Below are 25,077 nucleotides of genomic sequence, written 5' to 3'. Positions count from 1 at the left end.
TAAGAGAGCTCAGGGTCAGGTATGGTCAGCCAAGGAAGGCTTTGTTGTAGGAGATGAGTTCAGATGAACTCTTTTTTTTTAAGATTTTATTTATTTATTTGACAGAGAGCTAGAACACAAGTAAGCAGAGAGGCAGGCAGAGGGAGCGAGAGAAGCAGGCTCTCCGCTGAGCAGGGAGCCCAACATGGGGCTCAATCGCAGGATCTGGGATCATGACCATGAGCCACCCAGGCGCCCCCAGATGAACTGTCTCTTACAGGCAGCAGGGAAATTGAGAGAAATCGGGATCATGTCAGATGGAATGAGTAGTAAAGATAGCTAAGCAAAAGTGAGCAATTGCCATGTAAGGTAGGGCCAAAAGAATGATTGAGTAGAATGGACAGACCAGAGGCTGTGCCGAAGGAGATGAGTTGAGAAACTGCCTCCCTTTCTGCTTCCCTGTTCATGTGTCTGTCCTGCCTCAGTGGAGGTTTCTTTTTCTTACTCATGCTCATCCTTCAACACTTTAAAGCACCTACTTTTTACTTTCCTGTTTTCCATTTTGAAAAGTACTCCCAGGGGCACCTGGATGGCTCAGTTGGTTAAGCATCTGCCTTCAGCTCAGGACAGGATCCCAGGATCCTGGAATTGAGCCCCACATTAGGCTTTTATTCCTCTGCCCCTCCCCCTCCGCTCTAATGCTGTCTGTGTCTTTCTCTCAAATACATAAATAAATAAATAAATAAATAAAATCTTTAATAAAATAAAACAGCTTCTAAACTTTAAAGCTCCATGTTATATATCATTATAACATATATAATAATTTACATGGCTTTATTATTTTTTTAAAGATTTATTTATTTGAGAGAAGGAGAAAGTGCGTGCACAACCGGGGTTGGAGGGGAGGGACAGACTCTCCACTGAGCAGGGAGCCTGACGTGGGCCCCAATCCCTGAGATCATGACCTGAGCCGAAGTCAGATGCTTAACCAATTGAGCCACTGAGGTTCCCCAGTTTATGTGGCTTTATTTGAACATTATTCCTAAATATAATTCCTAATTTCCTTTCTCTTTTAACAGTGTATCATTCTTGTCATAGTGAAGAGAAGTGTCCCCCTTGTACTTTCCTAACTCAGAAATGGTGCATGGGAAAACACGAGGTAAGTTTTCTCTCTCAAGTGTTTATTGTTCCAGCTAGAGATTTATAATTGAATTACTTTTGGAATTGTTAGTCTTATTGATTCTCAAAGTAAAAATACACTCCAAGAAGTAGAGTTTTGCTTTTGCCACTTTTTTCTTTATTTTTTAAAATTAAGATATAATTTGCATAAAATAAAATTTATCTACCACCACACTGTGGCTAAATGCTGGTTGAAGAAATAGAAGAATCCAGGACCCCTAGGTGGCTCAGTTGAGCGTCCAGTTCTTGGTTTCAGTTCAGGTCATGATCTCTTAGAGTCATGAGATCGAGCCTTGCATCAGGCTCCGCACTCAGCATAGAGTCTACTTCTCTCTCTCTCCGCCACCCCCCCACCCCCGCCGCCAACTGCCCTACCCTCACTTGCATGCTCTGGCTCTCTCTGTCTTTCCCTAAAATAAACAAATCTAAAAAAAATGAAGACTTACTCTTTTAAGTGTTCAGGTCCTTGAATTTTGACAAAAACTTTAGTATAGTCATGGATTTGCCACCACAGTCAAGATGTAGAATAGTTCATGCACCTCCAAATATTCCTTCATGTCTCTGTAGTTCTTTTGCTCTCTGTCTCCAGGCCCTGGCAACCAGTGATCTGTCTGTCCCAGTAGTTTTGCCTTTTCTGGAATGTCACATGAATGAAATCATACAGTGGGCAGTATTTTGAGCCTCTTTGCTATCATTTTGACTCTGGTTGCAATCAAGTGAAAGTCAGTGGCCTTGAAAATGTGGGCTGTGTTCAGAGACAACTTTTAGGTTAACTAGCATGGAAGAGGTTGCTAGCCTGGGTAAAGGTGTTACAGTGAGAGCACCCATGGAGGTGGTCTCTCCACCACCTGCCACTGTTCTTCCTCTATGCCCTGTGCAGCTTCCTGTCCCGGCCACTGGATCAAAACACCTTCCTCCAGGTTCATCTGTGCCTCTGCAATGCCACTACTATGAAGGACTTTCATCCTCATTCTCAACTTGTAAGCTTATTTGGCACCATTGACTATAGACCCTTGGAAGCACTTTTAAAAATTCTTTATTTTAAAAAATGCATATTCACTGTAGGCAATTAAGAATATACAATTCTGGGGGCTCCTGGATGGCTCAGTGTGTTGAGCCTCTGCCTTGGGCTCAGATCATGATCTCAGGCTCCTGGGATCGAGCCCCGCATGGGGCTCTCTGCTCAGCGGGAAGCCTGCTTCCCCCTCTCTCTCTGTTAAATAAATAAATAAAATCTTTAAAAAAAGAAAGAATATACAATTCTGCAGTCCAGAAAGAAATACTCTTAACATTCTTGTGCCTAGATTATCAGGCATATGTGACACATACTTTCTCATACTCTATTAAGTTCATATGGTTTTTATGGGGTGTCTAGGTGGCTTATTCACTCAAGTGTCCAACTCTTGATCTAAGCTCAGGTTTTGATTTCAGGGTTGTGAGTTCCAAGACCCATGCCCACAAAGGAGCCCACGTTTAAAAAAAAAAAAGATTATAGGGGATGCCTGGGTGGCTCAGTTGGTTAAGCGGCTGCCTTTGGCTCAGGTCATGATCTCAGGGTCCTGGGATCGAGTCCCACATCGGGCTCCGCAGGGAGCCTGCTTCTCCCTCTGCCTCTACCTGCCACTCTCCCTGCCTGTACTCTCTATCTCTCTGACAAATAAATAAATAAAATCTTTAAAAAACAAAAAAATTATACTATTTGTAACCTTTTTTTTTTTAAGATTTTATTTATTTATTTGACAGAGAGAGAGGGAGAGATCACAAGTAGGCAGAGAGACAGGCAGAGAGAGAGGAGGAAGCAGGCTCCCTGCTGAGCAAAGAGCCCCAATGCGGGGCTCGATTCCAGGACCCTGAGATCATGACCTGAGCCGAAGGCAGACGCTTAACCCACTGAGCCACCCAGGAGCCCCTATTTGTAACCTTTTTACTTCATAACATGTTAGTCAACATTTTTGGAAACTCTTAATATCTATGACAACATGCTTTCAGTATCTTTATCTTGATGGACATATTTTTTCCCCTTATCTCCTGTGAGTGGTTCTCAAGTCATAGTCCTTATAAATCTTATAGTCCTTATAAATCTCTATAAATCTCACTTTTTTTGAGAGTACCCGTTTTAAGACATCCATGTATTATCTTTGTGTTGATGGCTCATTTGGACTTCATGTGATAAATATTTATTGCATACCTACTAAGTGCTAGATGTAACAGGCCTGGTGCAAGTGATTCAGAAGAGAACAAGATAGGTGTGACTCCTGTCCTTGTAGAGCCTTCTCTGTGGGTCAGGAGGCAGGTGTTTAAACAGTCAATTATAAGTGCAGTGGCAGGGGAAGTAAAAGTACTGAGCAGGATGGAAGGATCCCACACCCAGGGAAGGTGTTTGTAGAGAAAGTGACCTCCTAAAAGATAATGAGAAGATAGGCAAGTGATGAGGGGAGGGGACAACAGAGGATAGAGCGTGTGCAAAAATTATCTCTAGGGGCGCCTGGGTGGCTCAGTGGGTTAAAGCCTCTGCCTTCGGCTCAGGTCATGATCCCGAGGTCCTGGGATCAAGCCCCGCATCGGGCTCTTTGCTCAGCAAGGAGCCTGCCTCCCATTCTCTCTCTGCCTGCCTCTCTGCCTACTTGTGATCTCTGTCTGTCAAAAATAAATAAAATCTTCAAAAAAAAAAAGTTATCTCTAGGCCCTGGCAGTAGTGTAAGTAGGTTTTTAGTAATTGGGAACTACAGTCTACCAAAATACTTCTAAAATGGTTCTAAAGCAATTAGAAGCATGTATGTCCTAGACTTTGGACGCCTCTTCAAGAGTAAAAGGTATGTGTCCCTAGAGTCAAAATATATTCCTCATTTTGAGGGTTCTCAAAAGAATTTGAGTGAATGTATAAGAGTAAGCTTTGGTCCCACAGAAATAAAATTCCAGCATCTTTTTCCTGGAGGAAGGAATCCTGGAAGATTTAAAAAATGAGTTTGGGGTTTCATGGCATGTTGCCCCTTAATTTTTTAAGTGACAAAGCTGCTTAAAGCTATGGAGACCATGAGTCAAGAGATGTGAGGAGAGTTGATGATGTATTTATATAAAATAGTCCTGCCAACAGTCTTAAAACCTTGGGTCAAGGGTGTCCCCAGCCCTCAGGGTTCATGTGTCCGCTCACTGCTCTAGCTGTTTGCACAGAGTTGCGGGGAGGTTCAGGGGGTAGGAGTGGGCGGGGATCATCTGATCCTCTCAGTTGGTCATAGCATTTTCAGATATTCCCTATAGTACATGACACATCCCAAGTACATGTCATGTACTTGTTACCCACCCTGGAAAGTGTATATCTTAAGTCACACTTAGTTTCTAGCACAAATTCTTTTGGATCATAAGTATTATTAAATAAGGTTCAGATTTGTTTATTTTCAAGCTAACCTTTCAAATTTTGAATATCAGCCTAATTTTTTTCAAATAAAAGTAACTTTCTGAAAATTCAGAAATGTTTAAATACGAAGTTAAAACTCATCTCAAATCCCACGTGGAGATAAGAATCTGGCTACTTCTGTTTCTCCTAGTTACGAAGCAACATCCCCTGTCACCTGGCTGATATCTCTTGCGGATTACCCTGCAGTGCCACGCTACCATGTGGGATGCACAAGTGTCAGAGACTCTGTCACAAAGGAGAATGTCTTGTGGACGAAGCCTGCAAGCAGCCGTGCACCACCCCCAGAGCTGACTGTGGCCACCCGTGTATGGCGCCCTGCCACCCCAGCTCACCCTGCCCCATGACTGCTTGTAAAGCCAAGGTGCGTATTTCTGGCTCCAGATAGGGCGTTGACTGTGCTTTTAGGGCTGCTAGTGAGTCCAGGACTGCTTGCAGAGGCACCTGGGCCCACATTCTAATCAGAAGTCACTGGTTGCAAGGTACCTCAAGTTAAGTTAGCAATAGGAAGGTGGAATAAATTACACAGATTTCTGTGCCCAGCTTGAAATGGCCTTTTAGTTCAGGAGGTACCCAGTGCCACTTGACCTGGTCTCTCTGTCTTAGAGCAGATTCTGAAGAGAGACTCAGATTGCCTGCTCTGTTTATTCAACAAATATATAAGTATTTTGTGCAAGATGTTTTGCTAGGTGCTGGAGCTATACCAGTAAACCGGAAACACACGCTCGCTTCCGTGAGTTGGGACAGACACTGCCTACTTACTCAGATAACGAATTATGACTGTGGTGAACAAGAAATTGCACCTTTGTAGAGGGCGCTGTAAGAACATGGGAGTGGGCAATTTAGTCTGTTCTGAGGGATCTAAGCAAGGCCTCCCTGAGGAGATGAAAGCAGATGGATGAGGTGGACTTGATTAGGCTTTGGATGGTCCTGGCCAGGTTCAGTGGTAAAAACCTCATTCTAGGCCTGCCCCTTCAGGTAGGGTTAAGTAAGGCCAGTAGTAATTCCCAGAAGGAGTCATCGTAGAATGAACCATTCCCTCCTAGCATGTCAACTACCACATCAGTTTGCATGCATGGTTAGCTTCCTCCATCCTGAAGGGTAGACACTCATTGTATCCTCTGCCATGGTTTGATTTGAGAGAGGCTTTAAAAGTGAGACCTGCCAGGTGCTTGGGTGGCTCAGTTGGTTAAACAACTGCCTTCAGCTCAGGTCATGATCCCAGAGTCCTGGGATCAAGTCCCACATCACGCTCCCAGCTCCATGGAGAGCCTGCTTCTCCCTCTGACCTTCTCCCCTCTCACGCTGTCTCTCTCTCTCTCTCAAATAAATAAATAAAATCTTCTAAAAAAATAAAAGTGAAACCTGCCTATTCCTATGGTTTCCATGTGCTAAAAGTCCCTCCATGTTAATCTTATTGCAGATAGAGCTGCATTGTGAATGTGGACGAAGAAAAGAGATGATGATTTGCTCTGAAGCTTCCAGTACTTATCAAAGGTTAGTAGTGCTCCTTAAATGTTAACTAACAGTGGTGGATCTCAGTTTACAAAAGGTACACATGTGTATACATATGTTTATTGTCGAGTCCTTGGAACTTTTGTCAAGTTTGGAAAGTTTTTTCTTTTTTTTAGAAAGAGCTTGTGCAGGGGCGCCTGGTTAGCTCAGTCGATTAAGTGTCCAACTCCTGGTTTCAGCTGAGATCGTGATTTAGTGGTCATGGGATAGAGCCCTGAGTCAGGCTCTGCACTCAGCGTGGAGTCTGCTTCAGATTCTCTCTCCTTCTCCCTCCCTCTTACGTGTTCCTTAGCGCGCTCTCTCTCAAATAAATAAATAAATAAATATTTTTAAATGGAAAAGAAAATTTGTGCACAAGCTGGGGGTAGTGGGAGATAATCTTTTTTTTTTTTTTTTAAAGATTTTATTTATTTATTTGACAGAGAGAGAGTGAGAGATCACAAGCAGGCAGGCAGAGAGGGCGAAGCAGGCTTCCTGCCGAGCAGAGAGCCTGATGTCGGGCTTAATCCCAGGACTCGGAGATCATGACCTGAGCTGAAGGCAGAGGCTTAACCCTCTGAGCCACCCAGGCACCCCAGGGAGAGAGACTCTTAAGCAGACTCACCACTGAGTGCAGAGGCCTGACACAGGACTCAATCCCATGACCCTGAGATCACAGCCTGAGCCGAAATCAAGAATCAGATGCTTAACTGACTGAGCCATTTAGGTGCCCCCTGAAACGTTGTTTAAAATAAAGTTTTCTAAAAATAATTAATTAATGAAGTAAAATTTCCTGAATCTAGTTTTTCTGGTTCAAAGAAAAAAGTACTGCTTTGTGTCCCTTTCCTTCCCTAACTTTCATTTGTAAAATATCTTTTTTCTTTTTCCTCCTCTTTCCTTGTCTCTCTCCCTTCTGGTCTTATTACGCCATGGGGTCAGAAGGGAAGATGTCCTGAAGTTTCATGAATTGCTTGAACATCCCGCCACTTGTGGTGGCGCAGCCAGGAAAAGTCCTGTGCTCCTCTTCTGTAGCGGGGGTTTCTGACTATTCTCTGAATTGTCTTTGTAGCCTCCTTAAATCCTGGGACTGGGTGGCCAGAAAGGGATCTCAGTAAGGAGGTGAAGGTGTTAGGGAGGGTGGTTGTATGTGTCTCTGATTACATGCAGAGATGTGTCATGGAGATAGGATTTTTGGACTAAGAAGAATACATCAGAGTGGCTCTGACATTAGTGCGTTTGAATACTGACTGAATGCCAGGCATTGGCCTGGATATGCAAGAGGGATTGAATAGACTGTCTCATTGCTTCTAATGGAGCTACTTAGAATTTAAGGAGATAGGACAGAAGCGTGTGGGTAGTTCATAGTATGTAGGTTTCTGAGGCCCACAAATTGTCCAGCATAGATTCGATTTGAAGTCTTCTATATACCTAGTATTAGGACGCTCCTGTGAAACTGCAATGCCTTTTCTTCCTTTCTTTTTTATACTTCAGAATAGCTGCTATTTCCATGGCCTCTAAAATAACAGACATGCAGCTTGGCGATTCAGTGGAAATCAGCAAGTTAATTACTAAGAAGGAAATTCACCAAGCCAGGTAATTTTTAAAATGTATGTGTTGTGTTAGAATTAATTTCCAGGGGCACCTGGGTGGCTCAGTAGGTTAAGCATCTGCCTTCGGCTTGGGTCATGGATCTCAGGGTCCTGGGATCGAGCCCCACATTGTGTTCTCTGCTCAGTGGGGAGCCTGCTTCCCCCTCTCTTTCTGCCTGCCTCTCTGCCTACTTGTGATGTCTGTCAAATAAATAAATAAAATCTTAAAAAAAAAAAAAAGAATTAATTTCCAGAGGGTAGGAACCATTCATTTGTCTATCTCCCACAGCAAAGCCTTGCACAGATAGGTGTTTCAACAGACATTTGATGTTAAAAGACCACACTCAGTCCATTGCCACAAATCTTACTCAGGATATAGTTATGACTAGAAGAGACTTTTCTAGGCCTCTCTTCAAACAATAGCCAGGGGGAGCAGAGACCTGGATGTGTCCAGCCAAACCCAAGAGAACCAGCTGTGTCAAGAGAGGGAGGTAGGGATGCCTGGGTGGCTCAGCGGGTAGAACCTCTGCCTTCGGCTCAGGTCATGATCTCAGAGTCCTGGAATTGAGTCCCACATCGGGCTTTCTCCTGAGCGGAGAGCCTGCTTCCCCCTCTCTCTCTGCCTGCCTCTCTGCCTACTTGTACTCTCTCTCTGTCAAATACATACATAAAATCTATAAAAAGGCGGGAGGGGGGAAGAGCTGGGGCTGTCAGGGGGTCATTAGGAGTGTTTTGGAGACCCTTTGAGGCCCTTCTGAGGACTCCTACTAGATTCGAGTCCCATAACCCAGAGGCCCCCCAACCTGTTCTTGAGAGGGACCTCATGTAACCATGTTTTTGGCCAGAGTCTACTCTGTTCCCAGGTTGACAAAGAACTTACTGCTGGGTAGGAGTTGTGAAAAATCTGTGCCCTGACTTTATCTGTTTCATTTGTTTCTCAAGGCTGGAGTGTGATGAGGAGTGTTTAGCCTTGGAAAGGAAAAAGTAAGTCATTTCCTGCTTTTTATCTACTTGTTCTTGAGCTCTGTGAAATTAATAGGAAGGAGCAACCATTCAAGCATTCACTCAGCACCTGCTCTGAGTCTTTTGCTGCTGTTGGAGATCAAGAGAAATTCAATCATCAGGAACTGAAATATAAGTATCTAAGGATAAACCACTTAGGTGATTTCAGCATATTTCTGAAACATGGGCTTGTTGGTTTGGGGCATAGTATAAACATCACATGCCACAGCATACTTACTCACTGACTGGAGACTTCCTGATTCCAATGGAGATAAGAAGCTTAAAATTTTTTGGGGCGCCTGGGTGGCTCAGTGGGTTAAGCCGCTGCCTTCAGCTCAGGTCATGATCTCAGGGTCCTGGGATCGAGTCCCGCATCGGGCTCTCTGCTCAGCAGGGAGCCTGCTTCCCTCTCTCTCTCTCTCTGCCTGCCTCTCCGTCTACTTGTGATTTCTCTCTGTCAAATAAATAAATAAAAACTTAAAAAAAAAAAAAAAAAGAAGCTTAAAATTTTTTTAATGACCTTTTATGTTAAAGTATAACATACATATAGAAAGATTGGAAATGTACAGATCAGTGAGTCATCACAAAGTAAATACAGTGGTGTAATCAGCACCCAGGTCAAGAAATAGAAAATTACCAGAATACTTTCCTATACTTCACCAAGTTAAAATGTCTATCCTGACTTCTAACATTTTGGATTAGTTTTGTCTATTTTGAACTTTATATAAATGAAGAAATCTTACAGTTTGCATTTTTGTCTGGCTTTTATGACATTTGTGATATTCCTCTTGTTGCATGTAGCAGTACTTTGTTCATTTGCATTCCTCCATGATATTTTATTGTATTAAGATAATATAATTTATCATTCTGCCATTAATAGGTATGTGTGTGGTTATCACTATTGGGCTGTTACAAATAATGCTCTTTTAAGAATATCAGTATGTTCCCTTTGCTGTATATACATACTCATTTCTGTTAGTTTTAAACTTAGGAGCAGAATTACTGATTTAACAGGGTATTCATACGTTCAACTTTAGTCAGCTCTATGCAACAGTATCCAAAATGATTGTGTCACATTATACTTCTACCACCAGGGTAATAGTTCCCATTGCTCTACACTTTTATTAGCTGTTAGAATTGTTAGTCTTTTTAATTTTAATCTATTCTTGTGAATGTATACCCAGATATCATTGAGCTTTTAGTTTCTATTTCCCTGATGACTAATGAGGTTGAATACTTTATGTTTATTGCAATTTGGATATCCCTTTTTGTGAATTACCTATTCAGCTCTTTTGCTTATTTTGTAATTGTGTTCTCTTTTTTATATTGATTAGTAGGAGTTCTTTATATTTTTTGGATGTGAATCCTTTACTGGTTTTATATAGTATATTTTCCTGTACTTCATGCTTTCAATTTTTACTCTCTTAATGGTATCTTTTGATAAGCAGAAGTTTCTAATTTTAATGAGTCCAGTTTATTAGTCTTTTCCTTAGAGACTGATGTTTTTTATGTTTAGAGCTACAGTTGACTGATTTTTTTGAACATGGTTTAAGGAGAGTTCACAATTCAGTTTTCTTCCATATGCATGTTCATGTGACCAGTACTGTCATCAAGATGTCCTTTTCATGTCCTGAGGTCATGATAATACTCTGTTATTGTCTAGAAGCTGTATCATTTTACTTGTCACATTTAGAGCTACCGTTGACTGATTTTTTTGAACATGGTTTAAGGAGAGTTCACAATTTAGTTTTCTTCCATATGCATGTTCATGTGACCAATACTGTCATCAAGATGTCCTTTTCCCAGTCTTTCCAATGCCATTTGTCTTTTTTTTTTTAATAGTTTATTTATTTGACAGATGGAGATCACAAGTAAGCAGAGAGGCAAACAGAAAGAGAGTGGGAAGCAGGCTCCCTACTGAACAGAGAGCCCAATGCGGGGCTCAATCTCAGGACCCTGGGATCATGACCTGAGCCGAAGGCAGAGGCTTTAACCCACTGAGCCATCCAGGTGCCCCAGTGCCATTTGTCTTAAATCACATATTCATACTTTTTTTTTCTACGTATTCATACTATTGCTGAACTCCTTATCCTCCATCACACTAGTATCACACTCTCTTAATTGTTGTACCTTTATAACAATAAAGGTCTTAATATCTGATAGTATGTCTCTTCAAGCATGGTTCTTCTTCTAGATTAACTTGGCTATTCATGAGCATTTGTATTTCCTTTTAAACTTTAGAGTTAGCTTATCAGTATCTGCCCAAAAAAACTACTAAGATTTTTATTGAATTGGTATTTCATTTATAGATCAGTTGGGGAAGATTTGACGTTTTTATAGTGTTAAGTCTCTTAATCCGTAAGCAAAGTATATCCTTCCAGTTATTCCTGCCTTCTTTGATTTCTCTCAATAATACTCTATAGTTTTCTGTATACAGATTTTGTACAACTTGCAGTAGATTTGCCCCTTGCTATTTGATATTGACACTTTTTTAAATGGTAATTTTTCTTGTATCACTTCTTTTTTAGCTCAGCTACCTCCTTTCCTCTCCCTTCCTGTATCACTTCTAAAATTTAATTTTCTTTAAAAAAACTAATTTTCTGGGGTGCCTGGGTGGCTCAGTGGGTTAAGCCTCTGCCTTCGGCTCAGGTCATGATCTCAGTGTCCTGGGATCGAGCCCCGCATGGGGCTCTCTGCTCAGCAGGTAGCCTGCTTCCCCCCTCTCTCTCTGCCTGCCTCTCTGCCTACTTGTGATCTCTCTCTCTCTCTCTCTGTCAAATAAATAAATAAATAAAAACTAATTTTCTAATTGCCTGTTGCTGCTATATAGAAATTGAATTGGTGTTTATAGACCTGTATTCACAACCTTGCTAAATTCACTTACTGTTTCATGCCCTCATCCAACAATAGTAGTTTTATTTCTTTACAGTTCTTAACTTTTTTCTTTTTCTTGCCTTTTTGCACTGGCTAGAGCCTCCAGTACAGTGTTGAGTAGGAGGTAGTGATAATCGACATTACTGATATCAGACAGCTTTGAATGTTTCACCACTAAATATGATGTTTTCTGTTAGTCATTTGAGGATGTTCTTTATTAGATTAAGGGGCATTTATTCAGTGACCAGCAGACTTTCTGGTTCTAACAGATTGATTAAAAGGTATAGCCCTCTAAATGTTAACAGTTGGAGAATTTAGGTGAACTGGTATATAGACAGTCCCCAACTTATAGTGACTTAACGATTTTTCAGATTCACAGTGGTGCAAAAACAATATACGTTTAGTAGAAACCATGCCTCAAATTTTGAATTTTGATCTTTTCTCAGGCTAGCAATATGCAGTATAGTGCTCTCTTATGATACTGGGCAGTGACAGCAAACTACAGCTCCCAGTCATCCATGCAATCACAAGGGTAAACAATCCATACACTTACAGCCATTCTGTACCCATATAGCCATCGTGTTTTTCACTTTCCATACAGTGTTCAGTAAATTACATGAGATGTTCAGCACTTAATTATAAAATAGGCTTTGTGGAGTGCCTGGGTAGCTCAGTCATTTGAGCGTCTGACTCTTGGTTTCATCTCAAGTCATGATCTCAGGGTCGTGAGGCTGAGCCCTATGTCAGGCTCTACAGTGAGTGGGGTGTTGATTTGAGACTGTCTCCCTCTCCCTCTGTCCCCACTCTCGCATTTCCATGAGCACTCTCTCAAATAAATAAATAAAATCTTAAAAAATAAATGAGCTTTGTGTAAGATGATTTTGCCCAACTGTAACCTAAGGCAGATGTTCTGAGGACATTTAAGGTAGACTAGGCCAAGCCATGATGTTTGGTAGGTTAGATGTATTAAATGCATTTTTGACTTAAAATATTTTGAATTTACAATAGTTTTATCATTATAAAATAATACTTTGTCACTTTGAAAATTTCTCATATTAAACAAAAACAGACAAGTGCAGACAAAGTACAGTCCTGTTTTATCTTGAAATTTGACTTTCCACTATTGTTAACAGTACCTCTTTAAGTGGCTAAATGCATAGGAAGTATATAATAAATAATAGTGCTGCCCAAATTTCCCTTGGTTTGACCCTTATGGTGAACTCTGTAATAACTGCTGTTCAAACTCTTGACCTTTAGGAACCATCAGTCAAAGTGTTCTCAGTAACAAAATATGAACTGAGTCATGAGTATTCAGAAATGCTGTAGTGAATACACAGAAGGCCTCTAAAGCGTAGAAATGCACCTTTGTGTAGTTCGAGACAGTTTATATAGTAGACTAGAGTCGGATTGCCTGAATTTGAATCCTGCCTTCACAAATCACTTAGCTATGTAACCTTCGGCAAGTCATGTTCTCTTTTGAAGCTTTAGTTTTCTTAAAAATCTGTGGAAACAGTGACAATATGTACCTTCCACAGTTGTTGTGAGGATTAAATTAGTTATTAGTTATCCTCAGTAATTAGTTATTGATTAGAGCTGTCTCTTTCAGGGTGCCTGGGTGGCTCAGTCAGTTAAGCGTCTGCCTTAGGCTTAGGTCATGATCCCAGGATCCTGGGATCATGCCCCATACTGGGATCCAGGGAGCCTGCCTCTCGCTCTCCCCAACTTGTGCTTTCTTTCTGCCTCTCTCTCTCTCTCAAATAAATAAAATCTTTTTAAGAAAAATAACTGGCTCTCTGTTTTTGAATTTCTCCTCCGTTTTAGAATAATGACCTATAATGGTCCTCACTATATAGAGATTCTTTCTTAATACCCACTGACCTAGGAGAAAAAGAAATGCCAATTTAAAAAAATACATGGGGTGCCCGACTGGCTCCATCAGTAGAGCATGCAACTCTTGATCTCAGTGTTATGAATTTGAGCCCCATGTTGGGTGTAGAGATTATTTTTTAAAAATTAAAAATCTTGGGCACCTGGGTGGCTCAGTTGTTAAGCAGCTGCCTTCAGCTCAGGTCATGATCCCAGGGTCCTGGGATCGAGGCCCACACCAGGCTTCCTGCTCAGGAGGAAGCCTGCTTCTCCCTCTTCCGCTCCCTCTGCTTCTGTTCCTTCTCTCTCTGTGTCTCTCTCTGTCAAATAAATAAATAAAATCTGGGGCGCCTGGGTGGCTCAGTGGGTTAAAGCCAGGACATGGTCTCAGGGTCCTGGGATCGAGCCCTGCATTGGGCTGTCTGCTCGGCAGGGAGCCTGCTTCCTCCTCTTTCTCTGCTTGCCTCTCTGCCTACTTGTGATTGGTCAAATAAATAAATAAAATCTTAAAAAAAAAAAATCTTAAAAAAAATTTAAAAATCTTGGGGCGCCTGGGTGATTCAGTGGGTTAAGGCTCTGCCTTTGGCTCAGGTCATGGTCTCAGGGTCCTGGAATCAAGCCCCACATCGGGCTCTCTGCTCAACAGGGAGCCTGCTCCCTCCTCTCTCTCTGCCTGCTGCTCTGCGTACTTATGATCTCTCTGTCAAATAAATAAATAAAATCTTTAAAAAAAAAATTTTAAATCTTAGGGACACCTGGGTGGCTCAGTCAGTGAAGCGTCTGCCTTCACCTCAGTTCATGATCTCAGGGTCCTGGGATTGAGCCCCTCATTAGCTGCTTGCTTCTCCCTCTCCCCTCTGCCTGCTGCTCCCTACTTGTGCTCTCTCTGTTAAATCAATAAATAAAATCTTCAAAAAAATTAAAATTAAAAAATTAACTCTTAAAAAAATACCATCTCAAGTTGCAAGCATATATTCTGTTGCAGAAATGAAAAACTGGCAGGCCAAATTCAGCCCACTGATATGTTTTATTGGTGTTTAAATTTTAATTCTTGGCTGACTAATCACAACATCAAAACTCTCGAAAATTTCTCTTGAAATTTTTAGAATTAAGCTTAAATCAGATTCATATGTATGGGCATTAAATGTGCAAGAGACCCCTATTTCAGTGTAAACAAAAATTGTACTAAGTGCTAACCTGAATTTTATCTCTCTTTACAAAAGAAAGACATAACTGGGTATTGCTGAGATGCCATGAGATTCGTTCACTGGCAGTCAGAACACAAGTGGGCAGCTGTGGAAAGCTCTCAGACTGTGTTACTCATAGTCTGACCATCTTATCTAGTAATCCCACACCTGGAAATATTTTCCAGAGAAATAACCCTAAAAGTTTTTTGCCTAGTGATATCATGTCACTTAAAATATTCAGAAACTGGGGAACTATTAAAGAAACTAGGGAATGTTTAGGTAAATTCTGGTAAATACATAATTAGAAGATTATGCATCTATTAAAACAGTAAATGTGAAAAACAAATGTAATATGAGAAATGCCAATCATATAATGATAGGTGAAAAAAAGGTGCCAAATTGGGATTTTTTTAGTTTTGTTCCTTTAAGATTTTATTTCTTTTTTAAGATTTATTTATTTAGGGGCGCCTGGGTGGCTCAGTGGTTAAGCCGCTGCCTTCGGCTCAGGTCATGATCTCAGGGTCCTGGGATCGAGTCCCGCGTCGGGCTCTCTGCTCAGCGGGGAGCCTGCTTCCTCCTCTCTCTCTCTCTGCCTGCCTCTCTGCCTACTTGTGATTTATCTCTGTCAAATAAATAAATAAAATCTTAAAGAAAAAAAAAAAAAAAGATTTATTTATTTATTTGAGAGTGATAAAGGGAGAGCACAAGCAGGGGCAGAGGCAGAGGGAGAAGCAGGCTCCCCACCAAGCAGGGAGCCTGACACGGGACTCGATCCCAGGACCAAAACCTGAGCTGAAGGCAGATGCCCATCTGACTGAGCCATCCAGGCGCCCTCAGATTTTATTTTAAGTAATCTCTTCACCCACTGTGGGACTTGAATTTATAACCCAGATATCCCAAGTCACATGCTCCACTGACTGGGCCCGCCAAGTGCCCCAGATGCCAAGTTTTATAAACACTAATTGCGATGACTTAAAGGGAAAAAAATCTGAAAGGAAGTGTACTGAAATTTTTTGCTTAGGTTGTTAGTGGAATTCTTCTCTTTATTTTCCACATTTTCTGTAAGATGATTCTAGTTTTAATGTGTACATGTCTGCCTTATGTATGTATGTATGTGATATTTAGGTAAAACCTCAGAGACTGCCATGCCCCACTGCACTCCCAGTGCTCTCATTTCCTGCCCCCCTTCTCTTCACCAGATAACCCAAGTTGCCAGTATCAGCCCATTTGGTTCACTCAGACCCACCTAGATTTGTCTTATTTTCTTCTAGGAAGACAAAATCATATCTTCTCCCAAGTTGTTGCTATTCCTTCCTTAGTAATTGTGTTTGCTGAAATGGCATCGTTAGTACCTTAAGAACTTAAGACATGGTGGGCTGTCCTGTGTTACTGTAAAGTTTTCATGCCCTTTTCCTTTTATTACTTACTTCTCTCTTATTTTCAGGCGGTTAGCAGAGGCGTTTCATATTACTGAGGATTCTGATCCTTTCAATGTACGTTCTTCAGGGTCAAAATTCAGTGACAGTTTAAAAGAGGATGCCAGGTATGTAACTTGTTACCAGCTTGCTTGCTTGCTTTCTTGCTTGCTTGCTTGCTTTTTTAAGATCTTATTTATGTATTTGACGGAGAGAGACAGTGAGGGGAGTGGAGAAGGAGAAAGAGGCTTCCTGCTGATGAGGGAGCCCAATGTGGGGCTCAATCCTAAGACCCTGGGATCGTGACCTGAGGCAAAGGCAAACGCTTAACAACTGAGCCACCTAAGCTCCCCTGTTACCAGCTTTCTTAAGTGTGGTTTGCAAGAGTATTTGCTCTTTTAAGATGTAGGAACTAATAAATACTCCTCTGTGATTGAGCCATTTGAAGTTTATACATATAAGAGATTATGATGTTTAATAAAAATCCTTTCTTGATTTCTCACAATTGTCGCCTTGAAGAATTATGCATGGGTTGTGGGGGCTGTGGGTGTATGGACCATGTAGTAGAAGTTTGGGCCTGCCTAGGGCCTGGTTGGACTAGCCTGAACTGAGTGATGGGCTGCCAACGTGGGCCCTCACTTGGGCAATAACAGCTCTTATTTTCTTCCTGTTCCCTGGTCCTTCAGACAGCTCTTTCTCCTTCTGTCTTCTCCTCTCCCATACTTGTTTTCTCTTTTTCTCTTCCTTTGTTAGTCACAGTCAGCCTTCTGTTAGCTGATAGTTCTTGCCCTTTGCCATTTTTCTGCCCACATTATTCATTGTCTGCAGATAATGGGCAGAGAATGTGGGTGGAAGGGATTCTCAAAGAGCAGAAACAGATGAAATTAACTGTGATGATTTCTCATTTCAGGAAGGATTTAAAGTTTGTCAGTGACATTGAAAAAGAAATGGAAGCCCTTGTGGAGGCCGTGAATAAGGTTGAAGTCAAAACATCCAACTGGACATATCTCTAAGGCCAGCTTGATAAAAAATCAAGTCCCAGAAACACCATCAGTGTAGAGTAGTTATAGGAAAAAGTCACAGCTTCTTGATGATCCCTATCTTCCCCAAAAGCCCAGCCATTATAACATCCATGGAAGCCTTGTCCTGGTTCAGCAAAGATATTCTCGATCAAATTTAGCATAAATAAAAAAATCTTAGCTCAGTGGCTAAGATTGGGTGAAGAAGCTCTGGACAACAGGGGGCATTTAGTAGTGACAGCTGAATGACTGTGGAGACTTAGGAAGACGTGATCTCTGAGGGGCTATTTTATGAGAAGGCACACTTGTTCTTTATTACCTCCAAGGCAGGCTAAAAGCCCTTGGGTAAAGATCAAAAGTTGAATGACTAGAGCTGAAGAGTAGTGAGATAGACTCCCTCAAGATAGTGAAACCCTTGTCCTGGAGGTAGCTTTAAGGAGAAAAGTCTCAAATTTAGTCAGAAGCAGCCAACCCCAGGATGGCTCTCTCTTTATTCTGTGGAGACTATCATCTACAGGATGAGATGCCTGTATTAGCTCCATATCTAATGAAGGTGGAGTTCCTTCCCGCCATCTCCCTTAGCCCCTCCCATTCCTCTCTCTCTTCCTTCTGTTCCCATTTCCCGGGATCCTGACATGAAGGAGAAAATGGAATCCTTGTTCCTCTCCTAACTAGCAAACATACACTAATGTATTTCCCTGCTTTCCAGTGTATGTGCACATTAAAAATTTTTAGCGTAGAACGTATTTTTGTAAGAAATGAGACTGTCTTATTTTATGTCTTCTATTTATTTAGTCATTTCTTCTGTATATCACTTACTCCCCAGTTACCAGCCCATTAGGAGAAACCATTATACTGTCCTCTTAGGTTCTTTTCACTTCCCCTGATCCCTAATCCCGGCCAGCTGCTGCTGTTGTGACTCACAGAATAGATAAAGGAAGTGCATCAGACCTCATCCTCCCAAACTCCTTGGCTTGCTTAGCAGCCAGCAGAATACCCTGTGCTCTAAAACTCAGCCACCTCTTTGTCAGCCCAGCTGTTTTGGTGTGGTGGGAAGGACCTTTGTAAGTATATTCTGATTTCAGGATGATTTTATCAATCCGTCATCTTTTCCCTCAATACAGGGAAAGAATAGTAAGAAGAGCCACTGCTTCCCTCCCATGAACAGAGACCATCGCCGGATCATCCATGACCTGGCCCAAGTGTATGGCCTGGAGAGTGTGAGCTATGACAGTGAACCAAAGCGCAATGTCGTGGTCACTGCAGTCAGGTGGGTTGATCTTTCTATCACAGGAAGAACTGCTCATTGCAGCAAACTGGACCTCGGAAGCAAGGTCTATGATCATTTGCTTGCCTTACTTCCTCTCCTAGAAGAATAGATAGAAAATCTGCTTCTGGGCTAGCCTTTCTGATATGATCAAAAGGTCTGATCTAAAGGTCTTGAGCCAGGGAGCACCTGGGTGGCTCAGTCGATTAAGCAACTGCCTTCAGCTCAGGTCATTATCCCAGGGTCCTAGGATTGAAACCCGCCTTTGGGCTCCTTGCTCAGCGGGGAGCCTGCTTCTCCCTCTCCCTCTGCCTACTACTCTGCCTGCTTATGCTTGCTGTCTGTCAAATAAATAAAATCTCTAAAAAATAAAAAAACAAAAAAATAAAGCTCTGAAACAGAGAGCAAAGCCCATATTTCAGTCCACAGGACAGACATGCCTAAAGACATTCAAGCCTCTTGTCTGCCCAATTTATGAGCAACACAGGAGGTAGCGTTTCACCAGGCACAGGGAACAGACCCTAAGGACCTGGGTTGAGTGCCTGGCCATCGCATCTATCTATCCCTTTTTCCCTTGTCCTTCTGGCATGATGAAATCAAAAAATGCTGGACTCTGATTCAGGGCATCCCCCGTAAACAGTGTTTGCCATTAGAGGAAACTAAGGCTGTAGTGTGAGCTGGTGTGATAGAGAGGATCTAGGATCACTGTCAGAACTTGACAGAGTTGGTCCTTACCAATGAAGAAAACTTAAGTGCGGGACCAGAGGGAGCAGATAACAGGCCCAGGGAGAGGTGGGTGGAAGGATGAGGGTTAAATGACGGTGACCATGCCTGAGAGGAGATGGGTCACATCAGAGCGCTCAGCAGCAGCCCGTTTGAAAGTCCTGACTGGATTTCCAGCGGTCTGCCTATCTCCACAAACAAGTCTCATTTTTCAATACTTTGTGTTCTGACTTTTATCAGAGGGAAGTCCATTTGTCCTCCTACCACGCTGACAGGTGTCCTTGAAAGGGAAATGCAGTCACGGCCTCCACCACCAATTCCTCACCACAGACATCAGACCGACAAGTAAGGATCCTTCAGCTGCTTTCCAAACGCCCTGTATTCAGAGGAGACAGCAGGGGCTGAACTGTCCGGGACTCCACTAGCCATTGGCTGCCTCTTGGGCCTGACCTTGGGGTGCTTGGTTCAAATAAGTCAGGTTTGACTGGAATGTCAGACCTTTGTTCATGTCAGAGAGCTCCCAAGTTTGATGTTTGTAGTGCCCACTGTCCCTCTGGGGAAAAAATCACTGGACATAACTTCTGTGGTGTAGGTGGTGACACTGGGAAGTAGATTCAGTCTGTCACACCAGAGCATTTAGGAACATGACATGGTTCACTAAGTTATTCTGGAGGTGAAAGTCAGATAGTGGGTCAGGGTTGCAGTGTAGGTGGATACTTTTGTGTTTTGATCTGTCATCTATATGGTTTGAATAATTTTTACAACAAAAACATGTATTCATAATTTAAAGAGAAAAGAAAACCACATTGGCAAGCAGCAGGTTTCAGGAGCAGGGATGGAGCACCATCCCTTTTTCCCTTACTGTGACTGAGGCAGCATTGCCGAAAGTTGCTCTGAAACCATGCAGGATCCCCCAATGCTATTCTGGCCTTCCGCACAGCAGCCCTACCAGAACCTCTTATACAAAACCTATGGGAGGGTGGAAAGGGCAGTTCTACAGGGTCACCATGGTGGCCTTGGCAGTCGTGTTCCCGAGGACTGGACAGGACAGTTAGGTGTTGCCCACTGGGTATAACCTTGGCAGGGATTGTCTAGATTAACGTAGTTCCCCAGAACCAGCCCTGCTTCACCCCTGGAGAGCAGACGGCATGGATTCTAGTCAGCTCAGCTCCATATCCACATGGGCAGTGGGGAAACATGAAGGTATTCCACATGTTGTTCCACAGCTGTGTCCAGTACCACTTCATCATAACCATGTGGGATCTTTGGCCTGTTCATGCCATGCTTTTTTCCCCCTTTATTTGCTTTATTTTAGTATAAAACTTTATTGTGGAAAACTTTTCAGAGTAGAGAAATAGTGTTAATAGAGTGAACCCCTGTGTGCCCATCACCAAATTTTAAATAGTTCCCTGCTCATGTGGGCCCCAGTGTCTTATCAAAGCTTTGCAAATGGTAAATCAGCAGATCCTTAACTTTCTGTAGGCTTCAGTCTATTTCCCCCAAACAAGAAAAGATTGACTATTCTTTGTTTGCTTTTCAGAAATCCTGCAAGCAGTAATTTACAGAAAATAGCCAAGGAACCAGTAATTGACTACTTTGATGTCCAGGACTGAGAAGATCAAGATGCACTTAGATAAAAGAATGATTAGGTGTGATGGAGACTCGTTTGCCAGCAGATAAATCATGCTTGTTCCCAGTTAACTGCCTGGTGGACTCACACACAGTCTCATATACTGTCTTGTACTGATACGTCCAAAGCATGAGTGTGTCAGAAATCTCCTTGTCCTCTATTCTGTGTGTATAAAGTGTTTCAGTACGGCCAGATCTCTGACTTGATGGTCACTGGTGTATTTGCAGAGCCTCCACCATCACTGTGATTGCTCAGAGGGCCGGGGGAACATTGGGTTTGATTTGAACAAACCAGAATTTTAGCCTAAAAGTGGTATTTACTCATAGACTCAGTTGTCCCAATTCTCCATACTCTTCTTAAAAATGCAACATCAGCTGCACCTCACTTTTTGGATTAATCCAAACTGATCACAATCTTCGGAAGAGCACAAGTGAACTTCTTAGTCCAAAATACCAGATACATCCAGAATCACACGTGTTGTGATTAACCAAAAAAAATGTGTCTTTAACCAAAAACTCTCATAGGTCTGTCTGGCCGAATTTATCTTGGGGGTTCTTAATGCCATCAGTTCTAGACCTAGGAAAGGAGTCAGGGTGCTTTACAGAATTCCATTTTCTGGAGCTCAGAGGCGTGGCTCATACTACATCACTGGGCCTATCCTGTGACAGTTTAACTAGATATGCCACGATGGTAGAGGACAGAGAGCACGCTCCTCCTGCCTGGTTCACACTGTGGCCTCTGTGTACTGGCCAGTTAGCCCTAACTCCTTTTTGGTTGAGAAAGGGTTTCAGGTGGATTGACCTTTCCTGTGTTGCTTTCTCCCAGTCCAGGAGCAGCTGTACTGGCTCTCCTTGTCTCCGAGCTCTGAACTTCGGTTTAAGTAATCACAGAAATATGTGGATGGTCCAGGACTTTTCCCAGCAGCCCTCTGGAGATAATCTTGAGTCTTTGTTAAGGCAAGTGCATTGACAGTTAACATTAGTTTGGCCATCTCTGCCTTGGCACCCCTCGGCTTGGAGGGCAGACTTCCAACAACTTCTTTGTCCAGAGCAAGCCTGAGCCCCAGAGCAACAGATTTCAGAAATGACATCCCAAAACTGGCACTTGGTTTTCATAGGAAGAGCAGGGTCACTCTTTGATCCTGACCCAGATAGTCTACTTTGAAGGCAGCAGGTACAGGAGCAGGAAGCAGCAACTGGAGGGAGGAGATGGAAAACTGAAAACCACTTCTCTCTGGACCCATTTAGCACAGGGTCAGTGGCCGTGAAGACAGCAAGAAGCCCCCGAGCATCTGTTACATCTTTGAAGCAGTGGTTCTCTGGATGAACTGCTCATGAAGAACATCTCAGAATTCAGGAGGCAGGAGACTGATTCTAGTTGCCAACTCTGCCACATACATAGCTTGCCACTTGGTAGAATGGAGGTATCACCTGCCTCGTAAGGATTAAATGAGTTGCGATACATGTAGGTTCCTGATGTGTCATGAGTGCTGAAAGTTTATATAAATGATACTTGGGGGCACCTAACTGGCTCAGCTGGCAGAGCATCTGACTCTCAATCTTGGGGTCATGAGTTCAAGCCCCATGTTGAATGTAGAATTTATTTAAAAAAAAAAAAAATGAGGGGCATCTGGTTAGCTCAGTCCATTAAGCTTCTGACTCTTGATTTCAGTTCAGGTCATGATCTCAGGGTTGTGAGATTGAGCTCTATACTGGGTGTGGAGCCTGCTTTAAGATTCTGCCTCTTCCTCTCCTACCCCTCCTCCACCCACCTCTTCCTGTCTCTCTCCCGCTTCCTCTCTTTAAAAAGAAAAAAAGATACTTAATATCTGGAAAATACATAAGCATCTTCTTCCTTCATACTATTAGCCAAGTTAAGGTACAGAATGCTAAACAGGCCCCTTCTGGTGAATGTGTATATGCCTACCCCATACAGCCCTGTGCTAGGGCTGTGGCCTGTTCTTTCATAGTGAGCCAGCAGAGGACACATAACTGAACAAATAATTATAATAGAATTAGTTGGTCTGGCGCAAATAAGTCCATAGTCTGTCATTAAAAGCTGAGTAGAGCAATGAGAGGCATTTCCTGTGTCATGGTAGGATATGGGATCGCTCTCATGGTTGGGAGAAGGGAAACGGGAGGAAACATTTGGGCTGAGTCTTAATGGCGGTAGACTGCTATTAGAAGAGAAGCAGGCCAAGGAAGGGTAAATAGCATAAGACAAGCCCAGGGATCTGGTTTGTGGTGGAGTTGAGGAAGGGATAGTTGTCCAGAGTGGACAGACAAATGGAAGGACAGGTGATGAGGTTGGACAGGTAGGAAGGAAAACCACAAGGAGCCACTGGAGGGTCCTAAGCAGAGAATGGCATGACTGGATTTTTGATCCAGAGTGGGAATCAGCAAATGTTTCCTGTAAAGGTCCAGACGGCAAATATTTTAGGCTTTGTGAGTCTTAGAGTTTCTGTTGCAGCTATCCAACTCTGCCATCATGCTGTGAAAGTGGCCACAGACAATACATAAGCAAATGAGCATGATTGTCCCAGCAACACCTTATTTTTACAGATACTGAAATGAGAATCTCATACAATTTTTGTGTCACAAAATAATATTTTTTCCAGCTATTAAAAAAATGTAAAAACCATTCTTAGCTCATGGTTTGTACAAAAACAGGCAGCAAGCTGGATTTGGCCAAGGATCTTAGTTTGCCCACCCCCTTCTAGAGCAGTTTCTCAGCAGAGTGTAAAGAAGGAATTGGAGGATTAACTTGGAGGCAAGAGACCCAGCCGAGAGCTAGAGGGAGTGATCCAAGTGAAAGATGAGGTTGGTGGGGGTTAGTACTGCAAAGAGAAGAGATTCAGGAGATTGGATGCTTGGGGACAGCAGGAAGCTAACACCCCTAGGGTCGCTAAAGGGGCCCCAGATTTCTTCAGCAAGGGGAAGCTGCTTCTCAAGGGTTTGGCAGATTCTCCATGAGTAGTGGCCTTGGCAAGACTTTACTTGAGTGGACTAAAAGGAGCCATTCATGGAGGAATCCCGTGGGCACCATGACCCCACATTATTGCTCCCTGAGAATCCGGTGATAGCATCCCTTCCCCTTTCAGTCCTACCCTCCTTCAGGAGATTACGTATGGGGCCAGAGCTTTTCAGAGACCCAAGTTCGTATCTCTGGAATTCCCTCTGGCTTGTCCAGCAGGGCTGTCTCCTTTCAGCGGTGTGCCAGTCTGAGGTGCAGTGGGAGGTTGTCTTCAGGCTTGGAGATGAAAGCAGCCCTCCTGATCTCAGGGTCTGTGTGAAACAGCTCTGGATCCTGTCCTGGACAGGCCAGAGAACAGACCATCGGAGGGGAAGAAAGAATATCAGTCCTTTGGGAGAGGTTCAAAGTTTCAAACAGTGGGTCCTGTGATTAAGGTTTGGGGGAGGGGATCCTTCCAGCATGGTATTAGCCTTCCTGCTTCATGCCTGAAAGCCTGGAGACCTTGTTCTCTGCTAGTGTTGCCTTCTTTCTAAAATTGGGATGTGAATGCCTGGTCACCTTCACAGATCTTTCTTCTTTATTAATCCTCCCATATGCCCTGCCATATCCATAGCAAATTTTTTTCTTTTCAAGCTCCCTACATGATGTTAGCACGGATATCCCAGACAATCTCTCATGGCTTTTTAGAGCCCACAAGTCCCCAGAGAGCTGTAAGCTAGCCCAACCCCTCAGGCTACAAAGGCCTAGAACAGAAGGGACAAGGCTCCATGGTGTCCCTCTGTGAACCAGGCCAAGACTGGAGGCCTGTGAGGCCTCAGGTCTCACAGTCTAGAACTGCCTCTAGGTCAGGAAGTATCTGAGTCCTCAAGGAAAGGGAAACTGTTCCCCAAACAGAATTCCCTTGGGAGTCCTCAGTGGCCCAGGCTACCCTCAGCCTCAGGCTTTATGTAGGTACTCTTCTTAGGCACACCCTTCTGGGAGACCTGGCTGAATATAAGCCAGCCAAATTGCTAGGATGCCTGATTGGCTGCCTCATCTCACTCTAAGAACCCTGGGCAGTTTGCTTCCAGTGTCTGGGCATTGGTTTCCCCATCTGTCACGTCAGTAATAGTTCCTGCCTGTGTGTTGTTCCAAACCACTGGAAGGGCAATGGGAGGATCTGAGAGGCTGGGAGAGTCTCCCAGTGTCATGTGTCATCTCAGTACAATCAAGCCTTCAGTCCATCCCAGGACCGTCTCAGAAGATAGCTTGCTTGGGGGGAAGGAACAGAGCAGTTGTGAAGCTGCTCTGGCAAGAGCTGGCCCTTTCAGTTACCCCAGGCTTGATGTAAGGGTGAGAGAGTCCAAAGTACTCAGCACCCAAAATTGCCCAAGAATCTCTTCTGATAGTGGGTAATAGCTTTTGAGCACTTAATATGCACCGAGCACTGTGATCATCTATTCCTCAAAGATCCTTAAAGTACATATAT

The 25,077-nt window shown here is 43.1% G+C and overlaps 1 protein-coding gene across 5 annotated transcripts in view; it reads left to right on the top strand.

Annotated features, from left to right (window-relative positions):
• NFX1 (nuclear transcription factor, X-box binding 1) overlaps positions 1–20,830 on the top strand; it is an 81,870-nt gene extending 61,040 nt beyond the window's left edge. For 4 of the 5 annotated variants that reach the window (XM_059411501.1, XM_059411500.1, XM_059411499.1 and 1 more), the window contains exons 15-24: positions 1,059–1,138; positions 4,704–4,934; positions 5,994–6,067; positions 7,556–7,657; positions 8,596–8,637; positions 16,027–16,125; positions 16,908–16,974; positions 18,141–18,286; positions 19,247–19,351; positions 20,547–20,830. In XM_059411501.1, coding sequence (XP_059267484.1) covers positions 1,059–1,138; positions 4,704–4,934; positions 5,994–6,067; positions 7,556–7,657; positions 8,596–8,637; positions 16,027–16,125; positions 16,908–16,974; positions 18,141–18,286; positions 19,247–19,351; positions 20,547–20,619 — 1,019 coding nt within the window. In that variant the 3' untranslated portion in view covers positions 20,620–20,830. The remainder of the gene's footprint in view (positions 1–1,058; positions 1,139–4,703; positions 4,935–5,993; positions 6,068–7,555; positions 7,658–8,595; positions 8,638–16,026; positions 16,126–16,907; positions 16,975–18,140; positions 18,287–19,246; positions 19,352–20,546) is intronic. The other variant, XM_059411502.1, reaches the window with a different exon arrangement.
• Positions 20,831–25,077: the final 4,247 nt, after the last annotated feature.

The sequence above is a fragment of the Mustela nigripes genome, chromosome 9, assembly GCF_022355385.1.
Source record: "Mustela nigripes isolate SB6536 chromosome 9, MUSNIG.SB6536, whole genome shotgun sequence".
NCBI lineage: Eukaryota > Metazoa > Chordata > Mammalia > Carnivora > Mustelidae > Mustela > Mustela nigripes.
This window is presented reverse-complemented; position numbering and strand designations above follow the sequence as displayed.